The 27,437-nt window shown below is 54.2% G+C and overlaps 2 protein-coding genes across 5 annotated transcripts; both read right to left on the bottom strand.

The window, feature by feature from the left end:
* Positions 1–3,078: 3,078 nt before the first annotated feature.
* On the bottom strand, positions 3,079–18,541 carry KCNK17 (potassium two pore domain channel subfamily K member 17). 2 transcript variants are annotated; one of them, XR_002731770.1, is made up of 6 exons: positions 18,078–18,541; positions 14,959–15,073; positions 8,568–8,728; positions 8,030–8,204; positions 4,487–4,638; positions 3,079–3,825 (listed from the first exon to the last, which is right to left on the bottom strand). XR_002731770.1 is itself a non-coding variant. In XM_023213044.1 (5 exons), the coding sequence occupies exons 1-5, from the start codon at positions 18,312–18,314 to the stop codon at positions 3,515–3,517; spliced, it is 999 nt and encodes a 332-aa protein (XP_023068812.1). In that variant the 5' UTR covers positions 18,315–18,541; the 3' UTR covers positions 3,079–3,514. The 2 variants fall into 2 exon arrangements, 1 of the variants encoding a protein (XP_023068812.1); XM_023213044.1 differs by lacking the exon at positions 4,487–4,638.
* A 151-nt stretch (positions 18,542–18,692) lies between these two features.
* Positions 18,693–26,726, bottom strand: KCNK16 (potassium two pore domain channel subfamily K member 16). 3 transcript variants are annotated; one of them, XM_023213045.2, is made up of 6 exons: positions 26,344–26,726; positions 23,013–23,127; positions 21,780–21,946; positions 20,782–20,947; positions 20,302–20,442; positions 18,693–19,119 (listed from the first exon to the last, which is right to left on the bottom strand). In XM_023213045.2, exons 1-6 carry the CDS (start codon positions 26,554–26,556, stop codon positions 18,992–18,994), a joined length of 930 nt encoding a protein of 309 aa, XP_023068813.1. In that variant the 5' UTR covers positions 26,557–26,726; the 3' UTR covers positions 18,693–18,991. The 3 variants fall into 3 exon arrangements, with proteins under 3 accessions (XP_023068813.1, XP_023068816.1, XP_023068815.1); XM_023213048.2 differs by lacking the exon at positions 20,302–20,442; XM_023213047.1 differs by lacking the exon at positions 20,302–20,442 and having other exon boundaries at positions 18,693–19,424; positions 26,344–26,564.
* Positions 26,727–27,437: the final 711 nt, after the last annotated feature.

Below are 27,437 nucleotides of genomic sequence, written 5' to 3'. Positions count from 1 at the left end.
GGGAGGGTGGAGGAAGGGGGGCCAGTGGGGCCTACTTCAGGGCAGCACACTCCAGGTCTGGAGCCCAGGGGTGCGGCTGGGTGAGGTAAGGGCCGTGAAACTGGAGATGGGAGTCTCAGCATAGCTGAGCTGAGCTGATGACAGCTGAGCTGTCATCCCTGATGTGAAGGTCCTCTGGCTTCCAAGGAGTCAAGTCCTTTTGTTTGGTCTGGCTCCTCAAGTGAATGGATACCCTTCCCCCAGCCAGGCCTTCAGCATTGGCGAGGCCATGAGGGAGGGGCTCGGGGCCTGGGGAATTTTGTGCAGATTTTCTCTTCTCTTTGCTTCCAGATCCTGTGAGTGTGTGTGTATGTATCTGAGAGAGAGAGAGACAGATACAGAGACAAGAGAAAGAGAGACTTCCTTCCTCGTATCCAAATGCTTAACACAGGCCCAGGAGGATTGAGATGCGTGGGGTTGGGAACCGCCCTTCTGAAACATGTTTATTAAAACAATCCAGTCCAAGGCTGAGGGAGCAGAAGTAGTAAGATGCAGACTCCCTGATGCCAGCCCCCTTTTACAGGTGAGGAAACTGAGGCACAGAAAGGGGAGTGGCTGGTCGAGATCACACAGGGCTTAAAGGAAGAAAGTCCCTGCCTCCCAGGCAAGGGGAATTTATCCCTTGCAGAGGGCCAGCGGCAACTCCCGTGACAACCCACAGGAACAGGTGGCTATCTTTGGCCTTAACATCCATTGAGGACCTCGTTTTCCCATGATAAAACAGCATTACAAATAGTAGCTCTTTTCTTATAGAGTTGATAGGAGGAATAAATCACTCACCACAAGTAAAGAGTTTAGAACAGTGCCTGGCACATAATAAGCATTTAATAAATGCTAACAATAAATAATAACAATAATAAATAATGATGATAAGGATAAAAGATGCCGCTGTTTTAAAGTGGACTACCCAGTGATATTGAGTCTGATCTTGCCTCACTGGCCAGAGAGGGCGGGGAGAGGTGGCCCCTGGGGACAGAGGTCTGCCTGCTCCTGGCATGGTGGGACCCACAGTGGTCAGTTCCTGGGCCCTACATTTGCACACTGGACACTCACTTCCCAGTTTCTGCCTTGAGGCTCCCTGTGAGTCCACTTGCCTTATCCTGGCCAGCAGAGCAATACTATCAGCCTGGGAGCCCCCCAAGGGCAGGGCCCCATCCTGCGTCATCGCTTGCTCAGCCTGCCTGCCTGGCCAGCCCTGAGAGGGGGTCAGCCAAGGCGCTGCCTGCCTCATAGCCACCGGGCCCAGAGCATCTGCTTTCCTCCTGTTCTTGTCCACTCAGCCTGGCTGGGAACGATGATGACAGCTGACACGCACGTGGCGCTTCCTCAAGGCTGACATACACACTTCTCAGTCCTTTGCGTGCACAGTCACTCATCTCGTTCCTGCAGATCGAAGCTGCTCTTATCTCCATTTTGCAGAGGAAACAAATTGCAGATGCAAGATTTGCCCAGGGTCACAGAGCTGGCAAGTGGTGGAACCAGGATTTCGACACAGGCAGGCTGGTTCCAAACTCAGCACCCTTAAGGGCCATGATCTGAGAGCAGCCCTTTCTCTCCTCCTCCAGGCTTTGGGTGACCTGGCTGAGGTGACGAGAAGCAACGAGTTCTTTACTGCAGACTGTGCAACAGCTTTCTTGGGCTGTCTCCCTCATGTTGTCACCACTCCTACCTTCCCTCCCTCGTGCTTGTGGCCTCACTGTCCATTCTGTTTTGTGGTTTCTGAACTGAGGTCTGATACTCTGTTTTTGTACATTTCCCACATCCAGGTGGCTCCCAACATGACTTCTTAACACCCGTCCCTACCCTATTCACCTTTGTCCCCTCCCCACTCCCCCTCCCACCTCCTGGGTGTAGACTTCAGAGTTCCAGCTATTCTTTTCATTGGCTGAGAAGCAGACAAAGAACTGGTCAAGAATGAGCCTTCCTCTGGGCACCCCAGCAGCCCAGGTTGGTTCCTTCTGGGGCAAGCATTTCTGAGCATGAGGGTGGGTGTGGGCACGGGAGTGAAGGCTTTGTGGGAGAATCCAGTGGGGCCAGGCATGAGGACAAAGAGGTCTGAGGTGAGATCGAGTTGGGACCACAGTGACTAAGCCAACACACTGGCCTGCTCCTTGCTCCCAGGAGGAACAGTTTTGAATTGCTAGGTCCTCTTTCTAGAGTGTGTTAAGTACAAAGCATGCCACTTCCACACTTCAGCAATCTCTTCCTCCCCTCCGTTTTCCTCTGTCCAGCCTGTGGGCCTTAGGACGTGGGCATAGGCTCTGTTGTTTACTCTCTGGTGCTGCCCCTAGGTCTGGCCTTCATCCACGCAGGGCCAGGATGGATGGCGCAAGTGAGATGGTGTAACGGCCTTTACTCCTTCCTTGGCCAAAGGGTTGACGCTGACCCAGTTCCAAGATGGTCACAGGGAGGGGCCACATGGAATTCCCTGGGTCCCTGGGATGCCACCTGCAAATGGGTGGAGGGAATGGAATCACAGGTGCCCACTGAGGCCAAGAGCCCAGCTGCCCCAGGTGACCTCAGGTGTTAGCTGGTACTGCCAGGAGCTCTGGCTGTGCTTATACGTGTGTATGGTGGGAACCACTGTGTTATGTGCTGTCTTAGTAGCAACCCTCGGTAACACTCCGCAAACAGAAGTAGGCTTTGCAAACTACCCGGCTTTGCAAACCGTTGTTGGAGCCTTCAAATGCAGTGGGGCAGGGTGAGTCAGGAGGAGTCCATTGGCTTGCCCCTGGCTTTTCTGTGGTATGAATGAGCCACAGAGTAAGGATTCAGCAGCTGGACTGAGACCAGCCGCCTGCTGGCTGTATCGGCCCTGAGAGTTATCAGCAAATCTTTACCAAGTTTACCTGGTGGCTCTCTGAAGGTGTAGGGGGCTGGCAGTCCAGCCTTCAATCCGTTCTTGCCACCAGCCCTGGACAAACTCACCTGGGGAGAAGGTAGTTTCTCTCTGTGTAGGTTCCAGTCTCAGACGCTGCCTTTGTCTCTGGGTATACTTAGAATTAGGTTTGGTTATGAATGACAGAAAAACCCAAATAATGGTGTTTTATATAAGATGTTTGCTTCTCTCTCACATAAAGGAGGTCGGGTGATATTCCGTCCAGGTTCGTTAGGATGGCTCTGTGATCATCAGTGATACAGACTCTTCCTATCTTATTGTGCCACCAATCTCAAACATTGCTTCTACTTCATGGTGCTGTATGGCTGCCAGAGCTCCAGCCACCATATCGGCATTGCAGCCAGCTAAAGTAAAGAAGTGGGGAAGAAGGGCATGCCTCCCCCCACCTGAAAGTCACATCCCATGTCACCCAGGACATGTCTCTGTATATCCTATTGGGCAGAATTAATCATATAGCTGCACCTAGCCTCAAGGGTGGATGGAAAATGTAGTCTTTAGTTTGGGTGGACATGTGCCAAGCCTAAAATCAGGGGTCTTGCTACTGAGGAGGATGACCAAACAAAAAATGGAGTATAACTAGCTGTCCTTGCAACAGCCAGCAGCCTGAGCAGAAGGTTCCAGATGCCGTATGATTCCCATAGGTCCCTCTGGATAGCATTCTTGCTGTGGGGAGTGGGACTCTGGCTCCTGGTCGGGGCCCTGTCTCCAGCTTTGGGACTGGAAGTCTTCCTTGGAGCTGTGGTGGTAGCAGGAACATACCCTCCCTGGAGTCTCCAGCTGGGAGAGGATGAGTTTGATGATCAAGGCCAGCCATGCCATCCCAAAGAGGATCCACAGGGACACCATGTTCTTGTACCACAGTGGGTACCTCCGGGAGGGGTTCATCCCTGGGGAAGAGGCAAGGTCAGAGAATGGAGGCCTGGGGAAGTCAGGACCACATTCCTCAAACAGAAACAGAGATACATGGTTTGATTCATATAAGCAAGTTGAGGGGTCAGTGGGACAGAACATGGAGATTCCTAGCCTCATGGTCACCTGCAAAGGATTCCAGAAAGCCTCCCTGGATTGGCACTCGGGTTTAGGAGCTGCATTTCCTCTTTGTCTTTCTGAGGGAATCTGTTTATGCTCCATCCCAGCAGTTCTCAAAGTGTGGTCCCTGGGGCCAGCAGCATCAGCATCCCTGAGAGCTTGTTGGAAATGCAGATGATGGGGCCCCTACCCCAGACCTACTGGATCAGAAACCCTGGGCATAGGCCCAGCAATCTGTATTTTTTGTTTTGTTTTGTTTTGTCTTGCAGATCTGTATTTTTTGTTTTGTTTTGTTTCTCACTCTTGTTGCCCAGGCTGGAGTGCAACGGTGTGATCTCTGCTCACTGCAACCTCCGCCTCCCAGGTTCAAGCGATTCTCCTGCCTCAGCCTCCCGAGTAGCTGGGATTACAGGCACCTGCCACCACGATCAGTGAATTTTTTGTATTTTAGTAGAAATGGGGTTTCACCATTGTTGCCCAGGCTGGCCTCAAACTCCTGAGCTCAGGCAATCCACCTGCCTCAGCCTCCCAAAGTGCTAGGATTACAGGCGTGAGCCACCGCGCCCGGCCAGCAATCTGTTATTTTAACAAGCCTCCAGAGGATTTCGATGTCTGCTCTAGTGTTTGCCAGTCTCTGTTTGGTTTTCTTGTATCTGAAAGGAGGCAGCTTGCTGGAGCCAGGGGATTTGGGAAGAACACCAGAATATGTTGGGAACCACCGGAATATGTTTCCTGACTCGGTTCTTCAGTCACCTGTCTGAACCTCCTTCACCTGTGAGATGGGGAATACGACTGTATCCCCTTGGCTTTTAGGATGAAGTCGAAATCCTCAAGGCCCTCTGCCCGCTTCTGCAGCACCTCTCCCCTCTGACTGCCTGGTCATTCTGGTCTTTTTCCCATTGCCCTGTCTATCATTCTTCCTGCCTCTGGGCCTTTGTACTTACAGCCTCTCAGTTCCAAATGCTCTTCATTTTCCATTTTTCTTGGCCTGGTGACCTTCCCTCATCCTGCAGACCTCAGTTCAGACATTCCTCCCTACAGACCACGTTGGGTTCCTCTGTTATACGTGCTGCTCTCATGGCCTATGTGTGTCTGCTGGGAAAGTTACTTCCTCATCTGTAAAATGGAGGCAGTAAGAGTCCTCCTCCTATGACTGTTGGGAGGGTCACATGGGCTGATGCAGCTCAAGTGCTCAGAATGGTGCCTGGCACATAACAGGTACCCAAGACCTATAGGTGGTTGTTGGTTTCACTCACCACCAGACGCCCCCAACGAAGTTGGTGCTGGGTAAGTATGGCCGAGGGAGGGGACTGATGGGAGCTGCTGTGAGTCTTAGATAAATCTTGCCAAGGATTTGCTCTATCATTTAGTTCCCTTCTTGGAGGTCTGTGTTGCCTCCCTCATCAGAATGGAATCATTCAAAGGACAGAGATCTCCCCTCCTATTTCTTCGTCATCCTTTTCTGTCGTTGCTCCCTGTACCATGCCTCTGTTTACTCCTCATCCTGTCTTGCTGGCCCTAAGACAGCCTCTCTTTCCAGGTCCCCCAAGGCTGGGCCCCTCTCTAGGACCCCCACATGGGATGAGGCTGCCACCTGGGAGCTGACCTCTGCTGCCTGGCAGGAGCTGGGATTGGATTAGGCTGATTGGGTTATGGGGCCATGATTCCGCCGATGGTCCCAAATGAGATCAGGTGGTGAGCCGGCTTTCTGGCCCTGCCACCCGCCAGCTTGGCTTGCTCCTGGAGTCAGAGGGGAGGACGTGCTCTTCTCCCCTTTTTATTTTATGTTTTTAAGCTGAAATCATAAGTGGCAGGAGACCTGGCAGCTGGCAAGGCGCTCAACTGAGCTGCAAATGCAATTGGGAGGCTCAAGGGCTATGGGGCCGGCGAGGAGCAGCCGGCTGGGACCTGGGGGTGGCTCTGGCCACAGCCTTCAGGCAGAGGAGTGGCTATGAAGACAGTGCCTCTTGTGGCTGCTGATGCAAGGATGTGAACACCCAGTAGCCAAGTGGTGGACCTCAGTATCCCCATCCAAGAAAGGGGTTGTCCCTGTTACTGGAGGACAAGGAGAGCTGAGAGGTTTGAGGAATAGGCATGGAAGACTCTGAAACATGGGTGGTGTGAAGGGCCCAGGCTTGGGAGTTTATCCTAGACTTGCCCTGACTCACTTGCTCCATGACCTTATGCAACTCCCTTCCCTCCTCCAGGCCTCAGTGTCTCCATCTATATAAGGCGGATCCCTTGAAGATAAAGCAGTTGGGGCTCTCATTGTGGTGACCTGCTACGAGGCACTGCCATGACTGCAGAGGGGCCCAGGAGGTAGCAAGTCTCTGGAGATGTGGTGAAGGGGCAACTCTGCCCACTGCAGTGGCTGCTGAGCAGGAGTGCTCTTGCCCCTCCTTGTCCCAGGCCTGGGCAGTCCCTCTGGGCTTAAAGCCTGGACTGGGTCTCCTCAGTCAGATTGTATTGGCAGGAGGGGGGTTACAGATTTTGGACTTTATCCTAAAACTATGGGAAAACAATGAAGGTCTTCAGAGGAGTTGGGCAGGTGACTTCATAGCCTTTGTAATTTTTAAGGTCATAAGAGCCAACAGGGGACAAGGAGAGAGGCTGCACAAGCCCATGGGTGCCATCCTTATTATGCTCTGTGTAAGTAGCAAAACTATAGGATTGTACAGTGCCCAACCTGTACAGCTATATGCAACAACCCTGCCTGGACTAGGGAAATGGCAGAGTGGAGATAGAGAAGAAATGACAGATCTAAGAATCATACTCTGAGCTGCGAGGGTGCAGGTATGGCCCTTGGAGCTACTGGGCTCAGCTGCCCTGAGACACATCTTTCTACTCTGAGGGTAAAGGTGGGAGCATGACCCAGTTGGAAGAAATCTTCCCAAGAATTTCCTTCCAGAGCAACAGACCTCCTAGGATAAGGGAGGATAAGGGAGATCAAGAAGGGGGCAGTGTGAGGCCCCAACACCTGACCCCTCTTCCTGGGAACCTTGCAAACAGGCTAGAGGGCACTGAGGAGCTCTAGGGATTGCCTCATTTTATAGGCAGGAACACTGAGGCCCAGAGAGGAGACATTTTAGGTGGTCTGGAAAGAGTATGAATTTTGGAGTCAAACAGATAAAGATTCATATCTTACTAGCTGTGCAATCTCAGCAGATGGCTCAGCCTCTCTGAGCTTCAGCTTCCTCCTGGGTAAAACGGGGGTGACAATTGTTGCTGTAGGTTGCCTGAGGAGTTAGCTGATTATTACTTTGGTAAAACTTCATTCTTCCAGGCTGGGTTCTGTCGCTGAAGGAGTGAAGAAGGGCAAGGCCTCCTCCCCGCGTTAGGGTCCGAGATCAGAGGGAGGGCACGAAGCCCCTCGAGGCTAGCGCGGTGGTGGTGCCAGCGGCACCTTCAGGGACAGGAAGGGGCGGTGATGAGGCTGAGCTGGGGCGCAGCCACTCTGTCACGGCACAGCATGTCCCTCCACTGCCATCTGCTGGGCATCGGCCTCAGCCTGATTACACAAGGCTGCTGGCTTCGGGGGCCGGTGTAGTACCACTGATTAAACCCACCCTGGGTCCACTGATCATGAGACCCTTTCTTGCTGGCACTCAGAATCTGCCTGCCAACTGTTTTCCCACAGGGCTCTGGGGAGGCTGGGGTTCCAGGAGTCTCCCAGACCCTGCTGCCTGATCCGCGGGTACTGTGGCCTCCAGTCCAGGAGCAGTGCGACGGACTGGCGTTCCGTGGGGAGAGAATGAACTGGGGAAGGGAAAGCATGGGGCAAGCATGGACCGGGGAGGGAGGCCGGGACTCCCGTCATGTGGGGCCTTCTAAGCACAACAGGTGGGCCCGCGGACGTGTTGGACCTCTCCGCGTTGGTCAAGAGGGGCCGGAGCGACCTCAGCCCCGTCACACAACAAAGGAGGGTAGGACAGTGTCTCCGGATTTGGGGCCTAAAAGCCCCCACATGGCGTGCACACAGCAGGTGCGCCAGCTGCGGGAGCAGATGAGTGAGAGGTGTAGGCAGCCGTATGTCCCCGCCAGCCCACCGCCGGGAACTCTCACCAATAACGTAGTCGCCAAAGCCCACGGTGCTGAGGGTAATGAAGGCGAAGTAGAAGCCCTCCATGTAGCTCCAGCCCTCCATGTGGGAGAACAGCAGGGGTGGCAGCAGCAGGAAGAGCAGGAGGCCCGAGAGAAGGGCGCCAGAGCCCGCCAGCCACCGCGCCTTGCCCGGGTCCTGTGGGTACAACAGTGTCCCCAGGCCTCCTGTGGCCTTTACCCCATGCATGGGAGCCGAGGGAGCTGGAGGCAGGCCAGAGCTGTCCCCAGTAAGAAGGGGGCTCTTCACCTGGTCCGTATTCTCCAGGTTCCCTGCCTGGAGCCTGTGCCTCGTGTCCTTCCTGTGTGCCCAGTCCCACCCTGCTTCCACCACTAATGTCCTTTTTCACTGAGGACTCTATTCTGACCAGTGACCCCCAATCCCATCACAACCCCACCAGTAACCCCTGCTCCCACCTCTTGTCATTAGTAACCCCAATTCCCACCGCAGCCCTTCATTCTAGAAGTGACCCATCCCCACCCCGTCCAGCAGCCCCCTCACCTGCCAGGTGCTCCCCAGCCTGCTGGAGCAGTGGTTTACTCCCTGCTGCATGAGATGCCCCAGTCGGTTGAGCACCACGAGGTTGAACGGGATTCCCACAAGGGCAAAGAAGATGCAGAAGAGGCGGGCGGCCATCGTGTTGGGGCTCAGGTTGCCATAACCTGAGGTGAGAGGGGGCACTCAGGGGACCTTTCCAGCCCAGCCCTGTCCACTCACCACCACAGCTCCACTCCTGGGCCCAACCCCCAGGACCCTCATTCTAACCACTGCAGATGTGGGCAGCTGATACTTGCCAAGGCCCTCCTTTTCTGTGCTGGGCACTGTGCAGGGCACCCTGTACATTCATTCCCTCAGTGCACCCTCGAACCATCCTTTCAAATCATAATTATGTGCCATATTTTCCAGGCCGGAGAAGCTCTAGGAGGCTAAGCTACATGCATGAGCTCAAACCAACCAAATGTGAGTCTCCTCTTCCTCTCTTCATGTCCTCCCTCTCTGGGTGGGCAGAGGGATGCTGGAGGGGGCAGAGCCTCCTGCTGTTGCACTCTCAGGATCTACTGCACCATTCAGGCTCAGGCCATGCTGTCTCCACGTGGCTCCCAGCCCTGCTTGGGCACAGTGGGGCACTGAAGCTGGTCATCCCTGCCCAGTGCAGCACTCCTCTTGCAACCTTTGCTCTGGGATCCCCATGGCCTGGCCCAGACTTTCTCACAGCCGCACTGCAGTGAGCAGCTCTTCCCACTCCAGTCTCCTTTCTTCCCTCTCTCCTTTCACAGGTATCAGAGCTGCTTGCAGTCTGAGACTTTTGCCATTAATTCCTGTTTCTTCTCTTTTATCCTTCAAAGGCTCCCCTCAATATATCTTTTGTGCATCTAATTCTGTCTTGATATCTGATTCCTGGAGGACCCAATCTAGCACAACGGGGCTCCCTCATAAACCTCAGTGGGAGGCAGGGACAGATGGTAAGTCATCAGCTGCCTAGGGGAGGAGGTAGAAGTTGGAGGGGGAGGGTCTCTGATCAAGATAGGGAGGCGGAAAGCTAGGGAAGGAAAAGATGTTCACAAAAGATTCTATCCATCCGGACATTCTTTTCTCCTCCAGCTCTGCCTCCACCCGTCTTGATCACCACCACAGTCTTGTCTTACTAAAATGCAAACCTGATTAGATCATCATTGAGTCTCCTGTCTGCTGGGGAAAGTCCAAGCTCTCGCCTAGCCTTTCTCTGAGACTCGTCTGGTGCCCCCACTTCCCCAGCTCCAGCCACATTGCCGGCCTGCAGAACTCTCCAGGTCCACCATGCCTCTGCACCTTTGACCACAATGCTTCCTCTATGAAGAGTGTCTCCCCTCCTTGCCTACATAAATATAAATGACCCTTTTAGTCCTTGACTCTCCAGTGCAGCTGCTCCTCATCCAGGACACCCTCCAGCACTGTCCCTTGCACTGTGTGAGAAAGATTTGTTTCCATGTCTGCCTCTTCCAAGTACATCAAGTATACGCTCTGAGCCCCTCAAGAGCAGGGACTGGGTCTTTTTTTTTTTTTTTTAAACGTAGTCTCGCTCTGTTGCCCAGGCTGGAGTGCACTGGCACAATCTTGGCTCACCGCAACCTCTGCCTCCTGGGTTCAAGCTGTTCTGCCTCAGCCTCCTGAGTAGCTGGGATTACAGGCATGTGCCACCACACCCAGCTAATTTTTGTATTTTTAGTATAGACAGGGTTTTGCCATGTTGGCCAGGCAGGTCTCGAGCTCTGACCTCAGGTGATCTGCCTGCCTTGCCCTCCCAAAGTGCTGGTATTACAGGCATGAGCCTCCACACCCGGCCTGGGACTGGTTCTTAATCATCATATTCTCAGCAAGTGGCAAAGGATCTGACCCTTAATAGGTGTTCTTCACTATATGTGTGTTGACTGCATAAAGAATGGGTGAATGAATGAATGAGGAAATACAAAAATGAAGGTGTCAGTAAATGAACAAATGCCTCTCATTCTGCCTCCTATCACTGCCTAACATTCTTGCTTGCCCAGATGGGGTCACTGTGCCCACACACCCTACACTCATCTGTACTATATTGAAACCAGTGTTTACATCCACCCCCATCTTACTGAGGGGTCCCAAGAGAGGCCAAAGTATGTAAAAGTCCAGAGCATGTGCTTTGGAGTCTGGTGCACCTCCTAGGTTTGGATCCCAGCTCAGCTTCTTGTAGGCTGTGGGACCTTGGGCAAGTGGCTCGATCTTTCTTTCTTTCTTTTTTCTTGAGACGGAGTCTTGCTCTATCGCCAGGCTGGAGTGCAGTGGTGCGATCTCGGCTCATTGCAACCTCTGACTCCCTAGTTCAAGCGATTCTCCTGCTTCAGCCTCCCGAGTAGCTGGGATTACAGGCACGTGCCACCACGCCCAGCTAATTTTGTATTTTTAGTAAAGATGGGGTTTCACCATGTTGGCCAGGATGGTCTCAATCTCCTGACCTCGTGATCCACCCGCCTTGGCCTCCCAAAGTGCTGGGATTACAGGTGTGAGCCACCATGCCTGCCCAATAATTGCATCTTTTTTCTTTTCTTTTTTTCTTTTTCTCTTCCCTTCTCTTCTGTTCTCTTTTCCTTCCTTCCTTCCTTCCTTCCTTCCTTCCTTCCCTTTCTTTCCTTTCAGCTTGACCTTTCTGAATGCTACTTCCTCCTGTAAAATGGGGATGCTGACATCCACCTACAGTGGGGGGTAACGATGAAATGAGGAATCGAGGTACACTGTAGAAGGGAATGTGAGCCTGCAAGCATCTGGTATATACAAGGTGCTAAATGTCTGTTAAATAAATGAATGATGGAACTCCAGTGAACTGGCTTCTGGTCTGAGGACTTCAGAAGCCTCTTGAGTCTCCATCTACCTCCCCCTCTGGCCTTTATGGGTTTTCTCTTCTAAAGAAGAGAGTTCTTTCTGCAGGCATCTAGGGCGAGGTAAACCTCCTACTTTCCACCCACCTCTCTGCCTGCCTCCTCACCAACCTCTCCTCCTTCAGCTGTAGGTCCTGCCAAGTTCCATCCTCTCTTCCTGTTTTTTTTCCCCCCATCCAGTTTTCACCAGTGGGATGGGGACACTAAGATTCCAGCTCTGAAAGGAGCCCCATAGAGGCCTACAGCATCCTCAGGCTGACATTAAATGGTTTTTTTCCACCCCATTATTCTCAGCCATCCCTCAGGTCAGCAAAATCAGTGGATGTCAATGATCCTACCTGTCCGCAGGTAGGATGTCACCTACCTGTTGAACACTGGGTAGCCACAGCCCCACCCAATCCACCTCTCACTTCAGCATGTCTCCTGACTGTCACCTTGCATCTTGCTGGGATCCCTCGGCATCCTGCAAGGACCCTACAAGTCTTTCTATGATTGGTCTCCTCTGTACTCTCTCTGAATGCAGCTCCTGTTTCCAACTCTCTCCACCTACCTGGACCTCCTTACTGCTCCGAAACATACAAGTCACACTCCTACCTCAGGGTCTTTGCACTTGCTGGCAGAGGATTCTCTCCTCAGCTATCAGCAGTTTGTTCCATTATTTTAGTCATGTCTCTGCTTCAATGTTACTGTATCAGCGAGTCCTTGAATGGCCACCCCATCTACAATAGATGCCCCCATCACTATGAGACTCCTTTAACTAGCTTTACTTTTCTCTAAGCACACCCCACTACCTGATTATTGTCCATGTATCTGTTTAATGTGTGTCCCCTCACACTAGAATGTCAGCTCCCCAGGGGCCGGGACTTGCTAATTTTGGCTACCATTGTATCCTCAACACCAGTGTCCGGCCCACACTAGGTACTCGATTGATTGATTGATTGAGGCAGAATCTTGCTCTATTGCCCAGGCTGGAGTGCAGTGGCACAATCTCAGCTCACTGCAACCTCCGCCTCCCAGGCTCAAGTGATTCTCGTGCCTCAGCCTCCCAAATATATGGGATTACAGGCACCCGCCACCACATCTGGCTAATTTTTGTATTTTTAGTAGAGATGGGGTTTCACCATGTTGGCCTGGCTGGTCTCCAACTCCCGGCCTCATGTGATCCACCTGCCTCTGCCTTCCAAAATACTGGGATTACAGGCAAGAGCCACCATGCCTGGCCTTCAATTTATTTGTTGAACAAATGGATGGATGAATGAGAGAAGCAATGAGCAAGCCAGGAATGGAGTTCATAGATGAGTGATTTCTGGGCTCAGGCCTGTCCCACTGGCCCAGAGGTATTTGTGTTAGGGCTTGGAAAGTACTGCCCTTGCAGGGTGCTGATCCCAGGGTAATGGGGTTGCTGAGGAGGCTGCCCTCCGCTGAGCCTCTCAGAATACACCTTCTTCCCTTGTGGCATTCCAGATGTACCTCATTTCCCATCTCCCTCTCCTTCTCTCTCCAAATTCCTCCCATGTGTATGTGCATACACGTGTGGTCAGCGCCACTCACTCCCCTCCTGTTCACTCCACAATGGCTAGTCAACTCTGCTGCTCATTAGCCATACGACCTGGATGAGATGGTGCCCATCTGTGTCCCCATCTGTGACATGAAAATAGGCTGGATGCAGTGGCTTACGCCTGTAATTCCAGCACTTTGGGAGGCCGAGGTGGGTGGATCACTTGAGGTCAGGAGTTTGAGGCTAGCCTGGCCAACATGGTAAAACCCTTCTCTACTAAAATATAAAAATTAGCCAGGCATGTTGGCAGGTGCCTGTAATCCCAGTTACTTGGGAGGCTGAGGCGGGAGAATCTCTTGAACCCGGGAGGCGGAGGTTTCAGTGAGCTGAGATCATGCCACTGCACTCCAGCCTGGGCGACACAGCAAGACTATCTCAAAAAAGAAAGAAAGAAAAGAAGACATATACTTGGAGGTTGCCATATGAACAAATTGAAATCTTAAATGTCAAAGTGCCCAGCACAGTGCCTAGTACAAGAAGACCACGGGTGTTTCCTCAGGTGTACTGTGTTGGGGAGGTGGGGCAGGGCCCTCCTCTCTCTGCCCTCCTCACCCTCACAGCTGGTTGAAACTGAGTGGAGAGGAAAGGACAGAGGCATAATCCAGGCTAGGGGTGGTAGAGCTGGGAAGAGAGGTAGCAAAACTCTGAATTTGGTGGGTCAAAGTCACAGGCCTGGGGAAGAGTGTGGGAGGTGTGGGGTTTGCAGACTAAAGGACCCACAAGTCTGGGAGGCCTGGCCTATGTGACTGTGTTTTAAGATCTCCTGCTACCCTGGAACTCAATACATGCCTGGTGAATGCATATTTAATGGAATTCCTTAACGTGGCAGTATTTACTGAGTGGCTGCTGTATGCTAGGCCTTGTAATAGACCCCTGAGGATGTAAAGATGAATCAGTCCATCCTGCCAGTCCTACAGGGGCTCAGGGCCCCTGGGGTCTGAGGTGCCTCCAAAGCATGCTTGTCTCAAGGACTGCCCAAGCGTCCATGTAGCTCTGAGGTCTGCTTTCAAGAAGTTCTGGCCAATTTAAAACTAGATGGAGAATCCTCTGGGTGCTCTTGCCTTACCCCACCCTGTGGGGAGGCTGGGATACTGGTGTCCTGGAGAGAGGATCCTGACTGGCTAGGAGCTGGGAGGCCTTAGCTAGCCCAAGTCACCGGTGATATCAGCCTGCCACCTGGTGGCAAGTCCTGTGTCATGCAGGGGCTGGGGCAGAAGGATCTGGGTGGCCTGATTTGCATGATTTCCTGGGTTTTAGAGCTGCACGGATCTAGCCTGCTCTTCTTCTCTGTACAACAGCCCCTCAGCACCCTCCTGAGACAAGCTCTACCTCAGCTCTTCCCCAGGGGAGGTTACTCCAGGTGTCCCTGTGTGTGGGGAGGATAGCGATGAGGAGTGGAGGAGGCTGTTTGCAAGCTGAAGAGAGGCCTGTGGGAATGAGGTCTGCAGACAAGGAGGTGGGAGGAATGGCCACCTCCCCCAAGGCTGAGAAGCAAGGGGGTCTAAAGCTCTTTCTTTGGATTTCTACTCCTTCTTCCATCCTAACTTTCCCCCCACTTCTCCTGACCACCACCCCCGGGGCTCAGTGTTGGGTGGGCTCAGCTGAGGAGACTGGCACCCTTGTTGTGCCCAGAGGCATGTTTCTGGCTATACCGGGAGACCTCTGCTTCCTGAAAGGCCATGTGGGACAGAAAACCCCTAGGGCAGTGCTTGTCAAACTCCAACGGTGCACATGAATCCCCCAGGGACCTGGGTGAGCTACAGAGGCTGAGTCAGCAGGTCTGTAGTGAGGCCTGAGACTGCTCCCGGGTGGTGTCCACGCTGCAGAGCCGGACTGCACTTGGAGTCACGAGGCTCTAGGTAACTCCTCCAAAAGACAACCAGCCTGCTGCCTCTCAGGGAGCTGCCTCCTTCCCCACCCCCATCCCCCGGCCCCATCTGGCCCTTACCAATGGTGGTGATGGTGGACACAGAAAAGAAGAAGGAGCCCAGGAGCTCCCAGCGCCCCATGCTGGTGGTGTTGCTGAGGAGGCTGGCCCCGTTTTTGTAGGCTTGGACGACGTCCTGGGGAAGAGGTTGCAATGACCACCAGGGTCTGGGGGGTGACGGATTTCCTGCACCTCAAAACACACACACACACACACACACACACACACCCCTACACACACAGCCCTCACAATTACTCTTCAATCCCAGCCCACCAGGGAAAGGAGGCTCTACCCCTTTCACCAAGGGCTCACCAGGTACACCTACCAACAGCTACCATGGGGACAGCTCCTTCCCCACCTTACCCAGGGGCTAGGTCAGGTTGGAGTCCTAGTAAACCAATCACTCTTTTTCTCCCCTGCTCACTCCCATTCCTGAAACAAACACTAGGCCAGGCATGATGTGTGGTGCTTTTAGGGGACATGACCCCAGCCCTCAGTGGTACACAGATAAACCTAATTAACTATAATATGATGCAGTCAATGTCACTTTGGGCATTAAGGAGGAAGTGTAGCTACACAATCCAGGGCAAGTTGCTCAACTTCTCTCTGTGCCTCAGCTTCCTTACCTGTAGAATGGTAATACAAATAGTACCTACTTCATAGAGTTGTTGTGAGTGTTAAATAAGGTATTATGTGTAGTCTTAGTACCTGGCACATGGTGTTAGCAGTTGACATCATCATCATTACTAGGCATATAATGTTGTAGGACTCTGGGGAAGAAGGATGTTCACTCTCATTTGGGTAGGAGCAGAGGCCTCATGGAGGATGTGATGTTTTATCTGGGCCTTCCTTGAGGGTCAGGTAGGATTGCTTCTGATGGGAGGATGTTTAGGTAGATGGGGCAGCAGTGCAGAAGCTGGGAGGTGAGACTGCTTGGGACCTAGATTAAGGAGACTGGTAAGAAGTGATTGAGGCCAAGCTGTGCTTGGCTTTGCCATGCCAGGTATGAAGTGGCAGGTATCATCCAAGGTCACTGAGCAAAGGGGAAGTAGGATCAGGTTGGTGTGCTCTGTGGCAGCTGGCGGTATAGCAGGGGTTGACCAGAGGGGAGAGACTCCTGAAGAGGTGAGTGACAGACAGGCCCTGGCCTGTCTCCTGGCACGGAGTGGTCCAGGAGGAACAGAGAGGAGATATTCAGAAGCCCAGGCATCTGGCCCTATTTAGTATAGGCAGTAAAGGAGATGTTGCAGAGGACTGTGAGGGTATGTGGACATGGGGCAGACAATCGAGATTTAGGACAGGTGGAGGAGCAGGGCTGGGAGGAGGAGGACTGCTTGCTCTTGGCCTTGAGGAATTTCAGAAATTGCATGTCCACATCTGGTGCTCAGAAAGAAGATCTGGGCTGGATACCACATCCTGATTACTGAAGACAGCTGAAGCCACTGGAGGGTTGAGGAAGGGGATGAGGTGGGGGTAGAGGGAGTTGAAGGGAAAGCCCAAAGAGATGACAGCCTGGCTGGGAATCTTGGGAAGCACCCACATCCACAGGTCCACACTGAAGCAGTACTCATGCTGGTTAATAGCTCCAGCTCCTGGCTATGTAGCCATGCATTCGTATGTAACCTCTCTGAGCCTCAGTTTCTTCACCTCTGAAACAGGATGATAAAAACAGTACCCACCTGTGAGAGAGGTGAGAATGAAACAAGTAAATACGGGGAAAGCACTAGGAACAGTGCTCGGTACACGGTAAGCGCTGCACAGAGGCATTTACTGTTACCATCACCATCATAGCAATCTCCCTGGGCCCAGGCTGCTTGTAGTTGAAATTCACCACCTTTGCAAGGGTAATGGCAGGCAGCCTCAGCACCAGGACCCAGCAGTCGGGCTGTATTTGCAGAAGTCCGCAGGTGGGGAGCTGGAGGAACCACTTTAGGTCTTTAGTAGAGATAGGCCTGGCCCTGGCTAGCTTCTGACTTCACCGAATTGGCCTAGTCCGGGGGTTCAGAACACCACTTCCGCTCCGCGCTGGGTCCCTTCCTACCCTGGCACGGTTCCCTGCCACCTTCCGGGGATTGGCTTTGGGCTAGAGACTCTGGATGGATGAGCCACCAGGACTGCAAGGCGGGGATTCTGGGCTGGTGTGCAGCTGTCTGGACTCTGGGCTCTTGGACGAAGGGGTGGGGAACCAAGCCAGGGCCCGGGACATCAATGCCTCCGCCAAATCGAGCAGCTGCCAGTCTGGCGTCGCTTCGGTGGGAAGATGCACCACCCCTAGAACCCTCCCCAGCCTCCTCCGCCCCGCTAGGCCCCACCCTCGAGGAGCCTCTGCTCAGAGTTACCTGGGAGTCCTCCCCAGAACCCCGCCTTCAGCCCTTCCGGGCAGCAGTGCGGCGGCGGCGCGCCCAGTCCTTGTGTCCGAAGACTCGGAGTAAAGCGGGTTCAGCCAGAGAGAGGCCCTGCGTCCGCCCTCCTCTCGAACCCGGGTCTGCGCACGTCAAGCCCCCTCTCTGCGTTGCGGGTGGCCCAGGCCAGCACGCCTGGGGCCCATTCCACCCATCCTCCGGGACAAGCACGCCTTCCCCTAGGTTCCTACCGCCGGGCCCGCGCTCCTGCGCATCCTTAGACCCGGCGCCCCTGCCGTCCCAGCCCCGAGTTCGCAAACGTGCGCCCGGGTTCTCCCTCTGGAAGCGGCCAGGTGTGGCCTTTAGTCCTTCGCCATGGGTCCAGGTGCAACCGACCCCCCAGGGGGCCCAAACGCGCCCTTTCCCGGGTCAGGCCGGGCGGGGCCGGTTACGCGCGCGCCCCCTGCCGTCCTCGTCCTCGCCCCCAAATTTGGATGTGTCCCCAGGCATCTGCCTCCTCATCGGGCCAGCATGCCCTCTCGCCCCCAAGGAGGACTCAGCCCGGCTTCTCTCAGTCCTCTCGCTAGAGCGAGGGTCTTTTCCTCTGAGGGCCTCCAACTCTCCGGTCCCCGCGCAGGAACGCCCACCCCCGTAGTGCCCGCATCTACGTTCCCGGCGTTTCCCTGACCAGGAAACGCCTGACCAGGGCCTGAGCAGGTCCCCTCGCTCTCGGCCTGTGCACCCCGCGGCCCTCTACCCCATCCCGCCGCGCCCAGGTCGGCCCTGCTCGCCCCTGACCCGAATCAGCGAGTCCAGCGCCGGGCGGTCCAGACACGTGAAGTTCTGCAACAGCTCCCACTTGTCACGCTGGAAGCTGCGGCTGGAGTCCTGCTCCGCGCGGCCCTCCAGCGTCCAGAACACGCCGGTGCCCAGCGCCAGGTAAGCCAGGTAGGCGAACAGCAGGAGCATGGTGCTGGGCACAGCGCAGCCCCGGAGCCTGTCCTTGGGAGCCGCCCGGGTTCGCCGTCGGTACATAGCTAGAGAGGCGGGGAGCCGGCGTCGGGAGCGGTGGACTAGGACCTGGTGGGAGGGAAAGGCCAGGAACCCAGCTCGTCTCTCGTCTCGCAAACGGCTGCCGGTGCCTGGTTTCGCCAGGAAGGAGGAGTGCTGGGGAATGGGACAGCCTGGCCCCACCCAGCCCTGGGATCCAATCCCAGGGACAAAAAGAGGCTCTGAACTGTGGGCATCTGGCCCCGCCTCAAATGTGTGCGGGGCGCCCACCCGCTAGACCTAGGCCAGGGAGAAGGAGAAAGCTGCTGGGTGACCGCAGGCGCTGAGGGAAGGGGCCCAGAGCACCCTCACGTTTCCTGAAATGAACAATAGAAGGGACTCCTGGAAACCGCACTCAGAGGGAGGAGATAGAAGAGACCAACTTTATTGTCTTGGGGACCCTGCCTAAGTTCTTGGACTCGGGGGCTATCTCCAAGGACTTGCTGTCAATCTCAAGACCACCTTGGGTCTCCCACACCTCTGTCCTTTCCTTTGTACCCCAAAAGAGGGACCCCAGCTGATTGCCACTTGTCCATGAACTTGGGAGGTAAGAGGAGCCTTAACCAAGAGGCTTGTCCACTCCTTGCTTCTGAGAAGGCCCCCGAAATCCCTCTACCCGGAGTGGAGGAAGTGTCAACGCTGTGTGAAGAGTCCATGAGTCCTCAGCTTCCCAGTCCTCTCTTGGATATGGGGAAGTCCTGGGGTGTGACTTGGACTCCTCTTGCTGCTGTAGAGCCTCCCCTTGGTCTCCTACCTGGAGCCTCCTTGGCTCCACAGCCTTGCCTCAGACCTATGCAGAGGAACCCAGCCACGTAGGTGCCCACTTGCTGTTGGATGGTGGGAGAGGCAAAGGTCAAAGTTTCCAGGCCTCAGGATGGAGTGGTCTAAATCTCTCCTTCTGGTCAGGGATGTTGCAATCTGGCAGGGGAAAAGCCAGACCTGGATAATACATTCCTGAGAGAGGCCAGATGTTCATGGACCTCACTTTCTGGAAGGATCTTGGGATCTGCTGGCTCTCTGGCTTCCCAGCGGGTGTTTGGAAAGGCTCTTGAGAAGGCAGAGAGCCCAGGGCAGTGATGAAGTTAAGGGGGTGGCCTGTGAGGGTCAGGGGAGGCCATGTCCAGGAAAGTGGGTGGGACACCCAAGAGGTCCTAAGCCTTGTTTACAGACAGCCCTGTATTTCTAGGCAAGGGGAGCTGGCGAGCTTTGAGAGGCAGCTCGCCTGCCCCTCGGCCGAGAGCTTCCTGAGGGCAGAGATCCTCTTTTCACTAAGATTGTTCCGAAGTCTCTGCCCAGCTCTCCCCTCTCTTTGAAGCTCCCTGCAGCCATCCCATGGGCTCTCATCAACCCCGGGGCTATTCTTATCATAGCGTTTTGGGCACTGTGTTGGGGCTGCCTCTTTGCTTGTCTAGCAACTAAAGGCACATCAAGGGCAGGCACGTCCACTGCTGTATCCCCAGACCCTGGCATAGACCGTGGCTCAGCACCTGGCACATAGTAGGGGCTTGGCAAATGCACTGTGCAGGTATCAAATGAGGCAAAAGTAAAGTCATCCTTTGTTTGTGTAAAGTCTCTTGGAAGGGGGCATGGGGAGGACAATGGAAATCTGGCCACTCTTCCAGGCTACCTTTGGGTAGAAGACTGTGGCAGGGGCTCTGGGACAAGGGTGCACCTCTCCATCCACACATATCTTTAATCCTATTTCACATCTCCTCTCTGTTACGTTCTTGGACATACCTGTCTCCTTTCTCTCTTGGGAGAGCTCCTGAGACCAGCCCTGTCTGAGAAGTGAGGGGGTTGGGAGAGGAGAAGGCAGGACTGAAAATCCAGAGAGCAGATAGGGTGGGACTGAGGAGGATGAAAGGGGTTTCTGGACCCCCCCGGGGGCCTCATGCAGAGATGGGGATCTTCTGAGGTCTGGGGAGCCCACTGGGGTCAGGGGCTGCCCCGTCCTTCATGCCGAGGCCCCTACTGAGCAGCCAGAGCTGGCAGCATCTGTGCAGAAGCAGGGGGCCCAGTGGGAGGATCAGCGCCAGCCACGCCAGGCCAAGGAGGATCCAGATGGCTGCCAGGCTCCGGTACACTGAGATATAATGTTTGCTGGGGTCTGTGCCTGCCAGGGAAGGGAATGGCATCAATGCCAGGGATCTCAGGGCACAGCCACCTCCAGTTTCCATAGGGACCCTCACCAGCCAGGATGCTCTCTCCCTCTTCCTCATAGCAAGGAACAGCAGTGGAGGTAGGTGTTTGCGGGGTGGTGATGGGTCCTAGGCCAGAAACGTCTGAGAATGTTGCTTAGAATCCACAGTAGCCCCAGAAATCATTGGTTTGGCTCCCTTGAATGGCCAGGGGCTATCTTATCCTCAATAGTTGTCCTCAGCTGACATCTCTCCGTCCCCCAAATCCCAGTGGGCCCCCTCACCCTGAGATAATGTGACTGTTTTGTTCTCACCAACAACATAGTCCCCGAAGCCAATGGTGCTGAGAGTGATGAAAGCAAAGTAGAAGCCCTCGCTGAAGCTCCAGCCCTCCACATGGCTGAAGACCATAGGTGGGAAGACGAGAATGACCAGCGTCCCCAGGGACAGGAACAGAGCCAGGCCCAGGACTTGCAGTACCTGGGAGGAAGGGAGTTGGCCCCTGAGTCCACTTGAAAGTCTCCAGGATTGTATGAGGTTGGGGGGAGTCTGGGGTAAACGTGGGAATGGGACTGGGCCATAGCTAGGCCCCTTCCCTGCCCTGCAGACCCTTGAGTGGAGGTTGTATCTATGTGTGCATGACCTTGTCCTACTCAGGGAAAGATTTGGGCAGAGGGATTGCATTAGTGGGTCAAGGAGCGATTTGGAGACCCATTTGGGCTTGGGGATCACACTTTGAGTCCCTGGGGACTCAGATCTGGAACAGAAAAGTATCATTGAACTGTCTGCGTGCCTCTGGCCTTGCAAGCGGCTGGCCAAGGGTGGGCACTGGGGGCACGCTGGGCAGCCTGCAGAGCTTGTTTGCTACTGCACAAAAGGATGTTGGAGTTCTGTGATGACCTTAAAGATGTGCTGCAGAGATCCCCCACTCAAAGGAGGACGGTAGGCCAGCTGCCACCTCTTCAGTGTGTTCAGCTGCAGGGAACCTCCTGGCCAGGGGGCATACCCTTCTTGGGAAGGCCACACCCAGTGTCTGATTGAGGCAGGTATGAAAGCCTGGCTGTTTCCGCCCACTGTGGGACAACTCTGACAGCTCACACATACTGAAGAGCTCTTTGAGGCCAAGCCTTTGTAGAGCATGCACAGAAATCCAGCTCCCTACTCTGCCCAACCCTGCCTTCACCCTTCCTCTTTCATAGGCATCTACCCCTGACACCATGCACGCCAAACTCCATCTCAGCATCGGTTTCTGGAGGACTCCACTTGCAACAGATCTGTCATAGCAGGCCTGTAAAGGAGTTAGGGGGCATACCTGGGAGCGCCTGGGCTGGTCCTCCCATCTCTCAATGGTGGCCAGGTGGGCACGCAGCCCCGTGCCCAGGTGGTTGAGGAAGATCACGTTTAGCGGGATGCCCAATAGGGCATAGAAGACACAGAAGACCTGACCTGCCTCTGTGCTGGGTGCCAGGTTCCCATATCCTGCAAGGGAAGGGGGACGTGTGCAAATATGGAGACTCCAGAATGCCCTCTGTTCCTCTTCCCCAGACTCTAGCTGAGGTTTGTCTGCCACCAGCTCTGGGAGTGAGAAGGGGAAGCTCCCCTGTTCCCTTGAACTCTGCTGGAATGATTTTTATTTATAGGACTCCTGCTCATCTTTGAAGGCCCATCTCCAATGACCCTGCCTCCATGAAGCCCTCCTGACTGCCACGCTCCTCCCTACTGGGTGTGGTTCCCCATAGTGTTTTATGTTATTGCTATGTAATTATCGACTTTGTCTTCTATTATTGTTTTTTGTGTATTTATGGTGTTCCTCTTTGTTGGACTGGAAGTTCCTTGCGGGCTGAGCCTGGGTCTGATCCAAGTTTGTATCTCCCACCCCCAGCTCCATCACTCTGCCTGGAATGTCGCCTGAGTTCTAGGAAAGTATGTGGAATTGGACTTAACTGAATGGATGGGGTAGACCTGGATCTGGAGGTTTCTTCCTTGGGGTGGGATGGAGTGAGTTTTCTGGCCAAGGGGGTGTAGCAGCTGCTGTCAGTGCCCTGTTCCCTCAGAACACACAAGATACCACCTGCAGCTCTGGTGGACAATTCCTGTATACAAATCACCCCCCGCTCCCAGTTTCTGCACATCTCTTTCTACCTGAGAGATTCTTCTGGCTGAAGGAGTGTGCTTGGTCTATGGGAAGTTTCAAAATGCTGGGGAACTAATATACTCGGGACCAGCTCTCAACCTTTGAGGGCAGGAGTTGGTAGCTAAATGGCTCTTCATTCTTGTCCCTCGTTGGACCGTTCTGAGGATGGGCTCCATCTAGCCTTTCAGAGGGTCCCAGGCAGAAATGAGCCCAGTTACCCCAGCCAGTAATCTGCTCATTAATGCAAATTTTATTGCCTTCTTCTCCCTACTGTTTCACTTACCCACTCCCTCCCTGGGCTTCCTGAATCATCTTCTAGACACACCACATCCTTGCCTCAGCATCTGCTTTTGGGGAGCCCAAACTAAGACAGGAGTCTTGGGGAAGCTCTTCTCTACCCCAGCCCTTTACCTATGGTGGTGACGACTGTGCCTGCGAAGAAGAAACTGCTGCCAAAGTCCCAGTTGCTGGGGTTGGTGGAGTTGCCTTTGGGGTTCACACCTTTCACCCAGGCTTCCATGATGACCTGTAGGGGGTGGCATGGCAGGGGAGGAAGAAGGAGCTGATGGTTACTGGGCACCAGTTGTTGCCATGCTCTTGGCAGCATGCTTCTGTGTCATCTAATCTAATGATACTCTTAGATGATATTGTTCTCATTTCATGGAAAAAGGAAATGAAGGCTCAAAGTGGCTAAGTGACCTGTGCAAGGTGACTGGACTCCAACTCCAGTGTCTGTTCCACTGGCCAGGGCTGACTAAGGTGTAGACTGCAAGCATGGGCTGGGGCGGGAGATGGGCCTTAGGGGTGAGGTGGACGATGCTCAGGGAGGGGTCCCGTGGGAGATGCTGCTGGTGGCCAAAAGGATGGCATGCACATCAGCTGTTAGAACAATGGGAGGATTTCAGGTTGGGTGTGTCTGGAAGGGATTGCTGGGGAACACGGGGTTTAGGGATCATAGGGAAGCCATGGGCTGCCTGCCGTGAAGCCAGTGGTGGGACAGAGAACCCTGTGTTTCCTACTTGTCCAGGTGAGTGGGCACCCTTGCTCTTTGCTGCTCTCTAGTGAGCCCCAGCCCTTGCCTATGGGAGAAATTCCAACAGAGGCTAGGACAAAGGTGGCGTGTGTGAGTGTGTGTGTGTGTGTTTGGTGGTTGTTTATGTGTGATGTGTTGTATGCATGTGTTGTGCATGTGCAACTGTATGTTACACGTGTATGTTTGTCTGTATGTGTGTGTTGCATGTGTTTTTTACAGGACCCAAACCTTTGCAGGCTCAAGCCTACACCTCCCCACACCGCCCCACCGCTGACAACCTCCAGTCCCTGGGCCCAGGCCCCTTGGAGAATGGGCAGGGCTGCCTCCTCCCCTGCCTCCTCCCCTCTCCCCTTCAGTTGTGGATTGTCCCAGAGCAGCAGCAGTCTTGCCACTTGTTAAAGAGCCCCAAAGGCAGGAGGAAGCCAGGGACACAACAGTTCCGGCTTCCAATTCCTATGGGAACCGGTTCCTGCTGGCTGGGTGGGTGTGCTTAGCTCAGGGCCGGAGTGGCCCTGGTAGGCCAAGCCAGTCAGGGCATCCGTGGTCACAGGCTGTCTGCTTCTCCTCACTTTGACAGGAACGGGCCTCTTAAGATGTGAACTTTGGCTTCCCTCTCTTTCCCACACTCACATAGTGGCCAGGGCCCAACATTCCCAAACATGCTCGCTCCCTGGAGACCCTCACTCTTGGGAGGCAGTACTCTGGTCCTGGGCCGTCCCCCGCTGCCAGCCTGAGGCCCTCATCCTGCTGAGGGTGCTGAGTGCTGGGGGCCGGATGCAGGCGGCCGCGGGTTGTTGACTTCCCAGTTCTGTGAACCTGGGCAAGCAGTGTTTCCTCACGGAGGTAATTTTTAATACTGCTTTTAATACTAATTACTTAACTTGCCCTGTGTGTGTGAGAGTTCAACAGGAATGTGTCTTCTTCCAGAATCTCACCCCAGCGTTCTTCTGCCGCCCAGCTCAACTGCTCCTGGCAAGGAAGGTTCTCTCCCGAGACTGAGGACTCTCAGGGCAAGGGATGTCCTGTCTTCCCTGGGGAGGCCCCCAGGCTAATCAGTGGCAACCCCTTCAGGGCTGCAATTAAGCAAATGGCCTCCCTTCTTCTTGGTTTATAGAGCGAGTTAGGTCGCAGCTACCAACCCTTCCCACGCCCTCCAGCTTGGCTTTCACCTCCAATGCGGAGCTAAGGGAGGAAGAGGTTTCAGCTTCTCCAGGGCCTCTGCCTTACTCCCAGGGTTTTGGGAGGCCCCTGAACTGTTCTGAACCCTGATGTGGTACGATGGCCCCCCCAACTTTGACTAACCTTATCCATCACGGAGAAGAGAGTAAAACCTGAAGCTGGAGGCCTCATTTCCTGGTCTCTCACAGCTACAGAACATTCTCTGTGACCACCCAGGCCACGCATCATCTTCTAGGCCAGCTGTTCTCAGTCTTGAGGGCCTCAACATCACCTGGAGGGCTTGTTGACACACAGCCTGCAGGACCCATCCCTGGAGTTCCTGAGTCAGCAGGTGCGGAGTGGGGCCTGACATCTCCATTTCTAACAGGCTCCCAGGTGATGCTGATTCTGGTCCCGGGACTACACTTTGAGAACTGCTGCTTCAGGCTGCATCCTGCCCCCAACACTTACACTAATTTGTGCAGCGAAGACCCAGGTCTCCAGAGCCAGAGGCCTGAGAGTCAGTGCTGTCTCTACCAGTAGCTGTGCAGCCTTGGCCAACATAGTCTACCTCAGTTCCCATCTACAAACTGGAGACAGAGATTGTAATAGGTAATTATGAGACAACACCTGTAACACACTCAGTGTCAGCTGATGAGTGGATCGTGATTGGATTAAGCTGGTCATGAAGACCCTGTTTCCCACTGTTTTAGGCACATTGTAAGTGCTCAGTAAATGCTAGTTATCAAGATGATTCGGCATTTGCTCTGTTCCTTTGCAGGGGCTGTTGTCACTCGCTCCAGGGCCTGTTTCAGATGCATTCACCTCCCTCCACAACACCTGGTTTTGCCTTGTTTCTGGGAAAGAGGAAAGCAGGAAGGACCCAGGCAGGGGGTGACCCACTCTGTTACCAAGGGAGAGCCCCGTCTGGCTGCAGTGCTGGTAAGCTCAGTCACCTCGGCCATTGCCCACCAAACCCAACTCCAGGTGCAAACAGGCCAGGAAAGGCCAACTTGGTGGTGGCTGCTCCTGGCATTTATCTGTGTCTCCCACCTGCAGCCCTCTGCCCAGGGATATGAGCTGAGGAGAGGGCAGAAGGAGCCGCAGCCCTGGAGTTGGGAAAGGGGAAGTATGAAAGTGTGGGAGGAGGAAATTTGGACAGCGCTGATAACACTGACATATAGTTCCCATTCATTCAGCAAGTGACAACTGAGAGAGTGCTTTTAATCTGCTGTCAAATGTCTGCAGTATAGATATGGTTATTCTCGTTGCCTTATAGATGAGTCTATAAGTCTATTTGGGTCTAGATTTATATAAGTCTATTTGGGTCTAGAGAAGTTAAGTGACCTGTTCAAGGTCACACATCAATCCAGTTGTAGACCTGGGGCCAGAATCCAGGACTAGATCTCACCAAGCTCTCTGTTCCCACCACGCTCTGTTTCCACATGGGGCATCAGTCCCTGGGTGAGGACTCTGGATCTGCCACAGGAACCCTCATTCCACCAACCTTCCCAAGCCTCTCCATCCCCATCCCACATCACCCCCCTTCACCTGCACAAACTGCTCCAGGGCCCACTGGTCCAGGCAGGTGTAGTTCTCCAGGAAGCGCAGCTTCTCCAACTGAAAGTGGTACCTGGACTGAGCCTCCGCCTGCCTCTCTAGCAGCTGAAAGATGGTGGCACCAAGCAGCAGGTAGCAGACATAGACCAGCAGCAGGGGCAGCACCCAGCCACCCCAGCAGCTGCAGAGCCCAGCACTGGGCATGCTGTGGCCAGGACCCTGCCAGGGCCGTGGGGCTGGCTATGAGGGAGAGGTGGGAAACAGGTGAGGAGTAAGCACAGGTGAGGAGTAAGCACCTAGGGACCTGTTCCCAGGCTGCCGCCTGCCCTGCCCTCCTCCTTGGCGCAGGGCTGGGGAGACTGTTTGAACAGTGCGGTTCAGCTTGGCTGCACTAAGTGCTATGCTGTGAGTGCAAACAGGCCGGCCACCCCCTCCTGGCCTTTGTTTCCATGGACAGCAGCAAGTCAGTGTCCTGGACCCTTCAAAGAGACCCACCAGGTTCTCCTGAGTGCTTCATGTCTCTCCTGCCTCCAAGTTGGATGGATGTTCCTGGGCTAAACCGGATAGGTGTGCTCACTCTGTCCAGGCCCCAGTGGGCTCTCTCGGCAGCCCCCAGCGTCTTCGCCCTTGAAGGCTGTAAGCCCCCAGCTTAGGAGCTGGGAATAGATCAGAATGGGTGCAAATAAACCTTCTACTCGGTTGCCTTGGCTACAAGATGGGGCAGGAGAATTGACCTGCCAGTTGGGGGAACCTCAGGATGAGTAAACTGTGCGACAAATCAGGGCAAAGTAAATAGGCAGGTGATTGTCTGGCTCAGCCCGATGGTAAGAGTATCAGGGTTGGTTCTGCTGATAAATTGGATACATTGGTTTTATAACTTTTGCTAACTTGTCTTGCATGAAGCCCTCTAGTGGGTTACCTTCAGAGGATATGTCGGTGAAATATATGTGTGAATTAAAAAGAAACAAAGTATATCCTGATCCTGGGATAGTACCAGTGGCTCTGAGTGGATGGAATTGAGGGTGCTTTTCTTTCTCTTTGCCTGTGTGTGTGTGTGTGTGGTGTGTGCACATGCTTGTTCATGT

Source organism: Piliocolobus tephrosceles, chromosome 5 (genome assembly GCF_002776525.5).
Source record: "Piliocolobus tephrosceles isolate RC106 chromosome 5, ASM277652v3, whole genome shotgun sequence".
Classification (NCBI taxonomy): Eukaryota; Metazoa; Chordata; class Mammalia; order Primates; family Cercopithecidae; genus Piliocolobus; species Piliocolobus tephrosceles.
This window is presented reverse-complemented; position numbering and strand designations above follow the sequence as displayed.

What these genes read in the sequence shown, in the direction of transcription:
- KCNK17 (XM_023213044.1), bottom strand. Translation starts at nt 18,314, where the DNA reads ATGTACCGACGGCGAACCCGGGCGGCTCCCAAGGACAGGCTCCGGGGC. An exon ending in CGCTGGACTCGCTGATTCGG is followed by an intron (nt 15,074 to 18,077) that starts GTCAGGGGCGAG and finishes CCTCTTCCCCAG; the next exon opens with GACGTCGTCCAAGCCTACAA. An exon ending in GTCCACCATCACCACCATTG is followed by an intron (nt 8,729 to 14,958) that starts GTAAGGGCCAGA and finishes CTCTCACCTCAG; the next exon opens with GTTATGGCAACCTGAGCCCC.
- KCNK16 (XM_023213045.2), bottom strand. Translation starts at nt 26,556, where the DNA reads ATGCCCAGTGCTGGGCTCTGCAGCTGCTGGGGTGGCTGGGTGCTGCCC. An exon ending in CCCTGGAGCAGTTTGTGCAG is followed by an intron (nt 23,128 to 26,343) that starts GTGAAGGGGGGT and finishes CACCCCCTACAG; the next exon opens with GTCATCATGGAAGCCTGGGT. An exon ending in CACAGTCGTCACCACCATAG is followed by an intron (nt 21,947 to 23,012) that starts GTAAAGGGCTGG and finishes CTTCCCTTGCAG; the next exon opens with GATATGGGAACCTGGCACCC.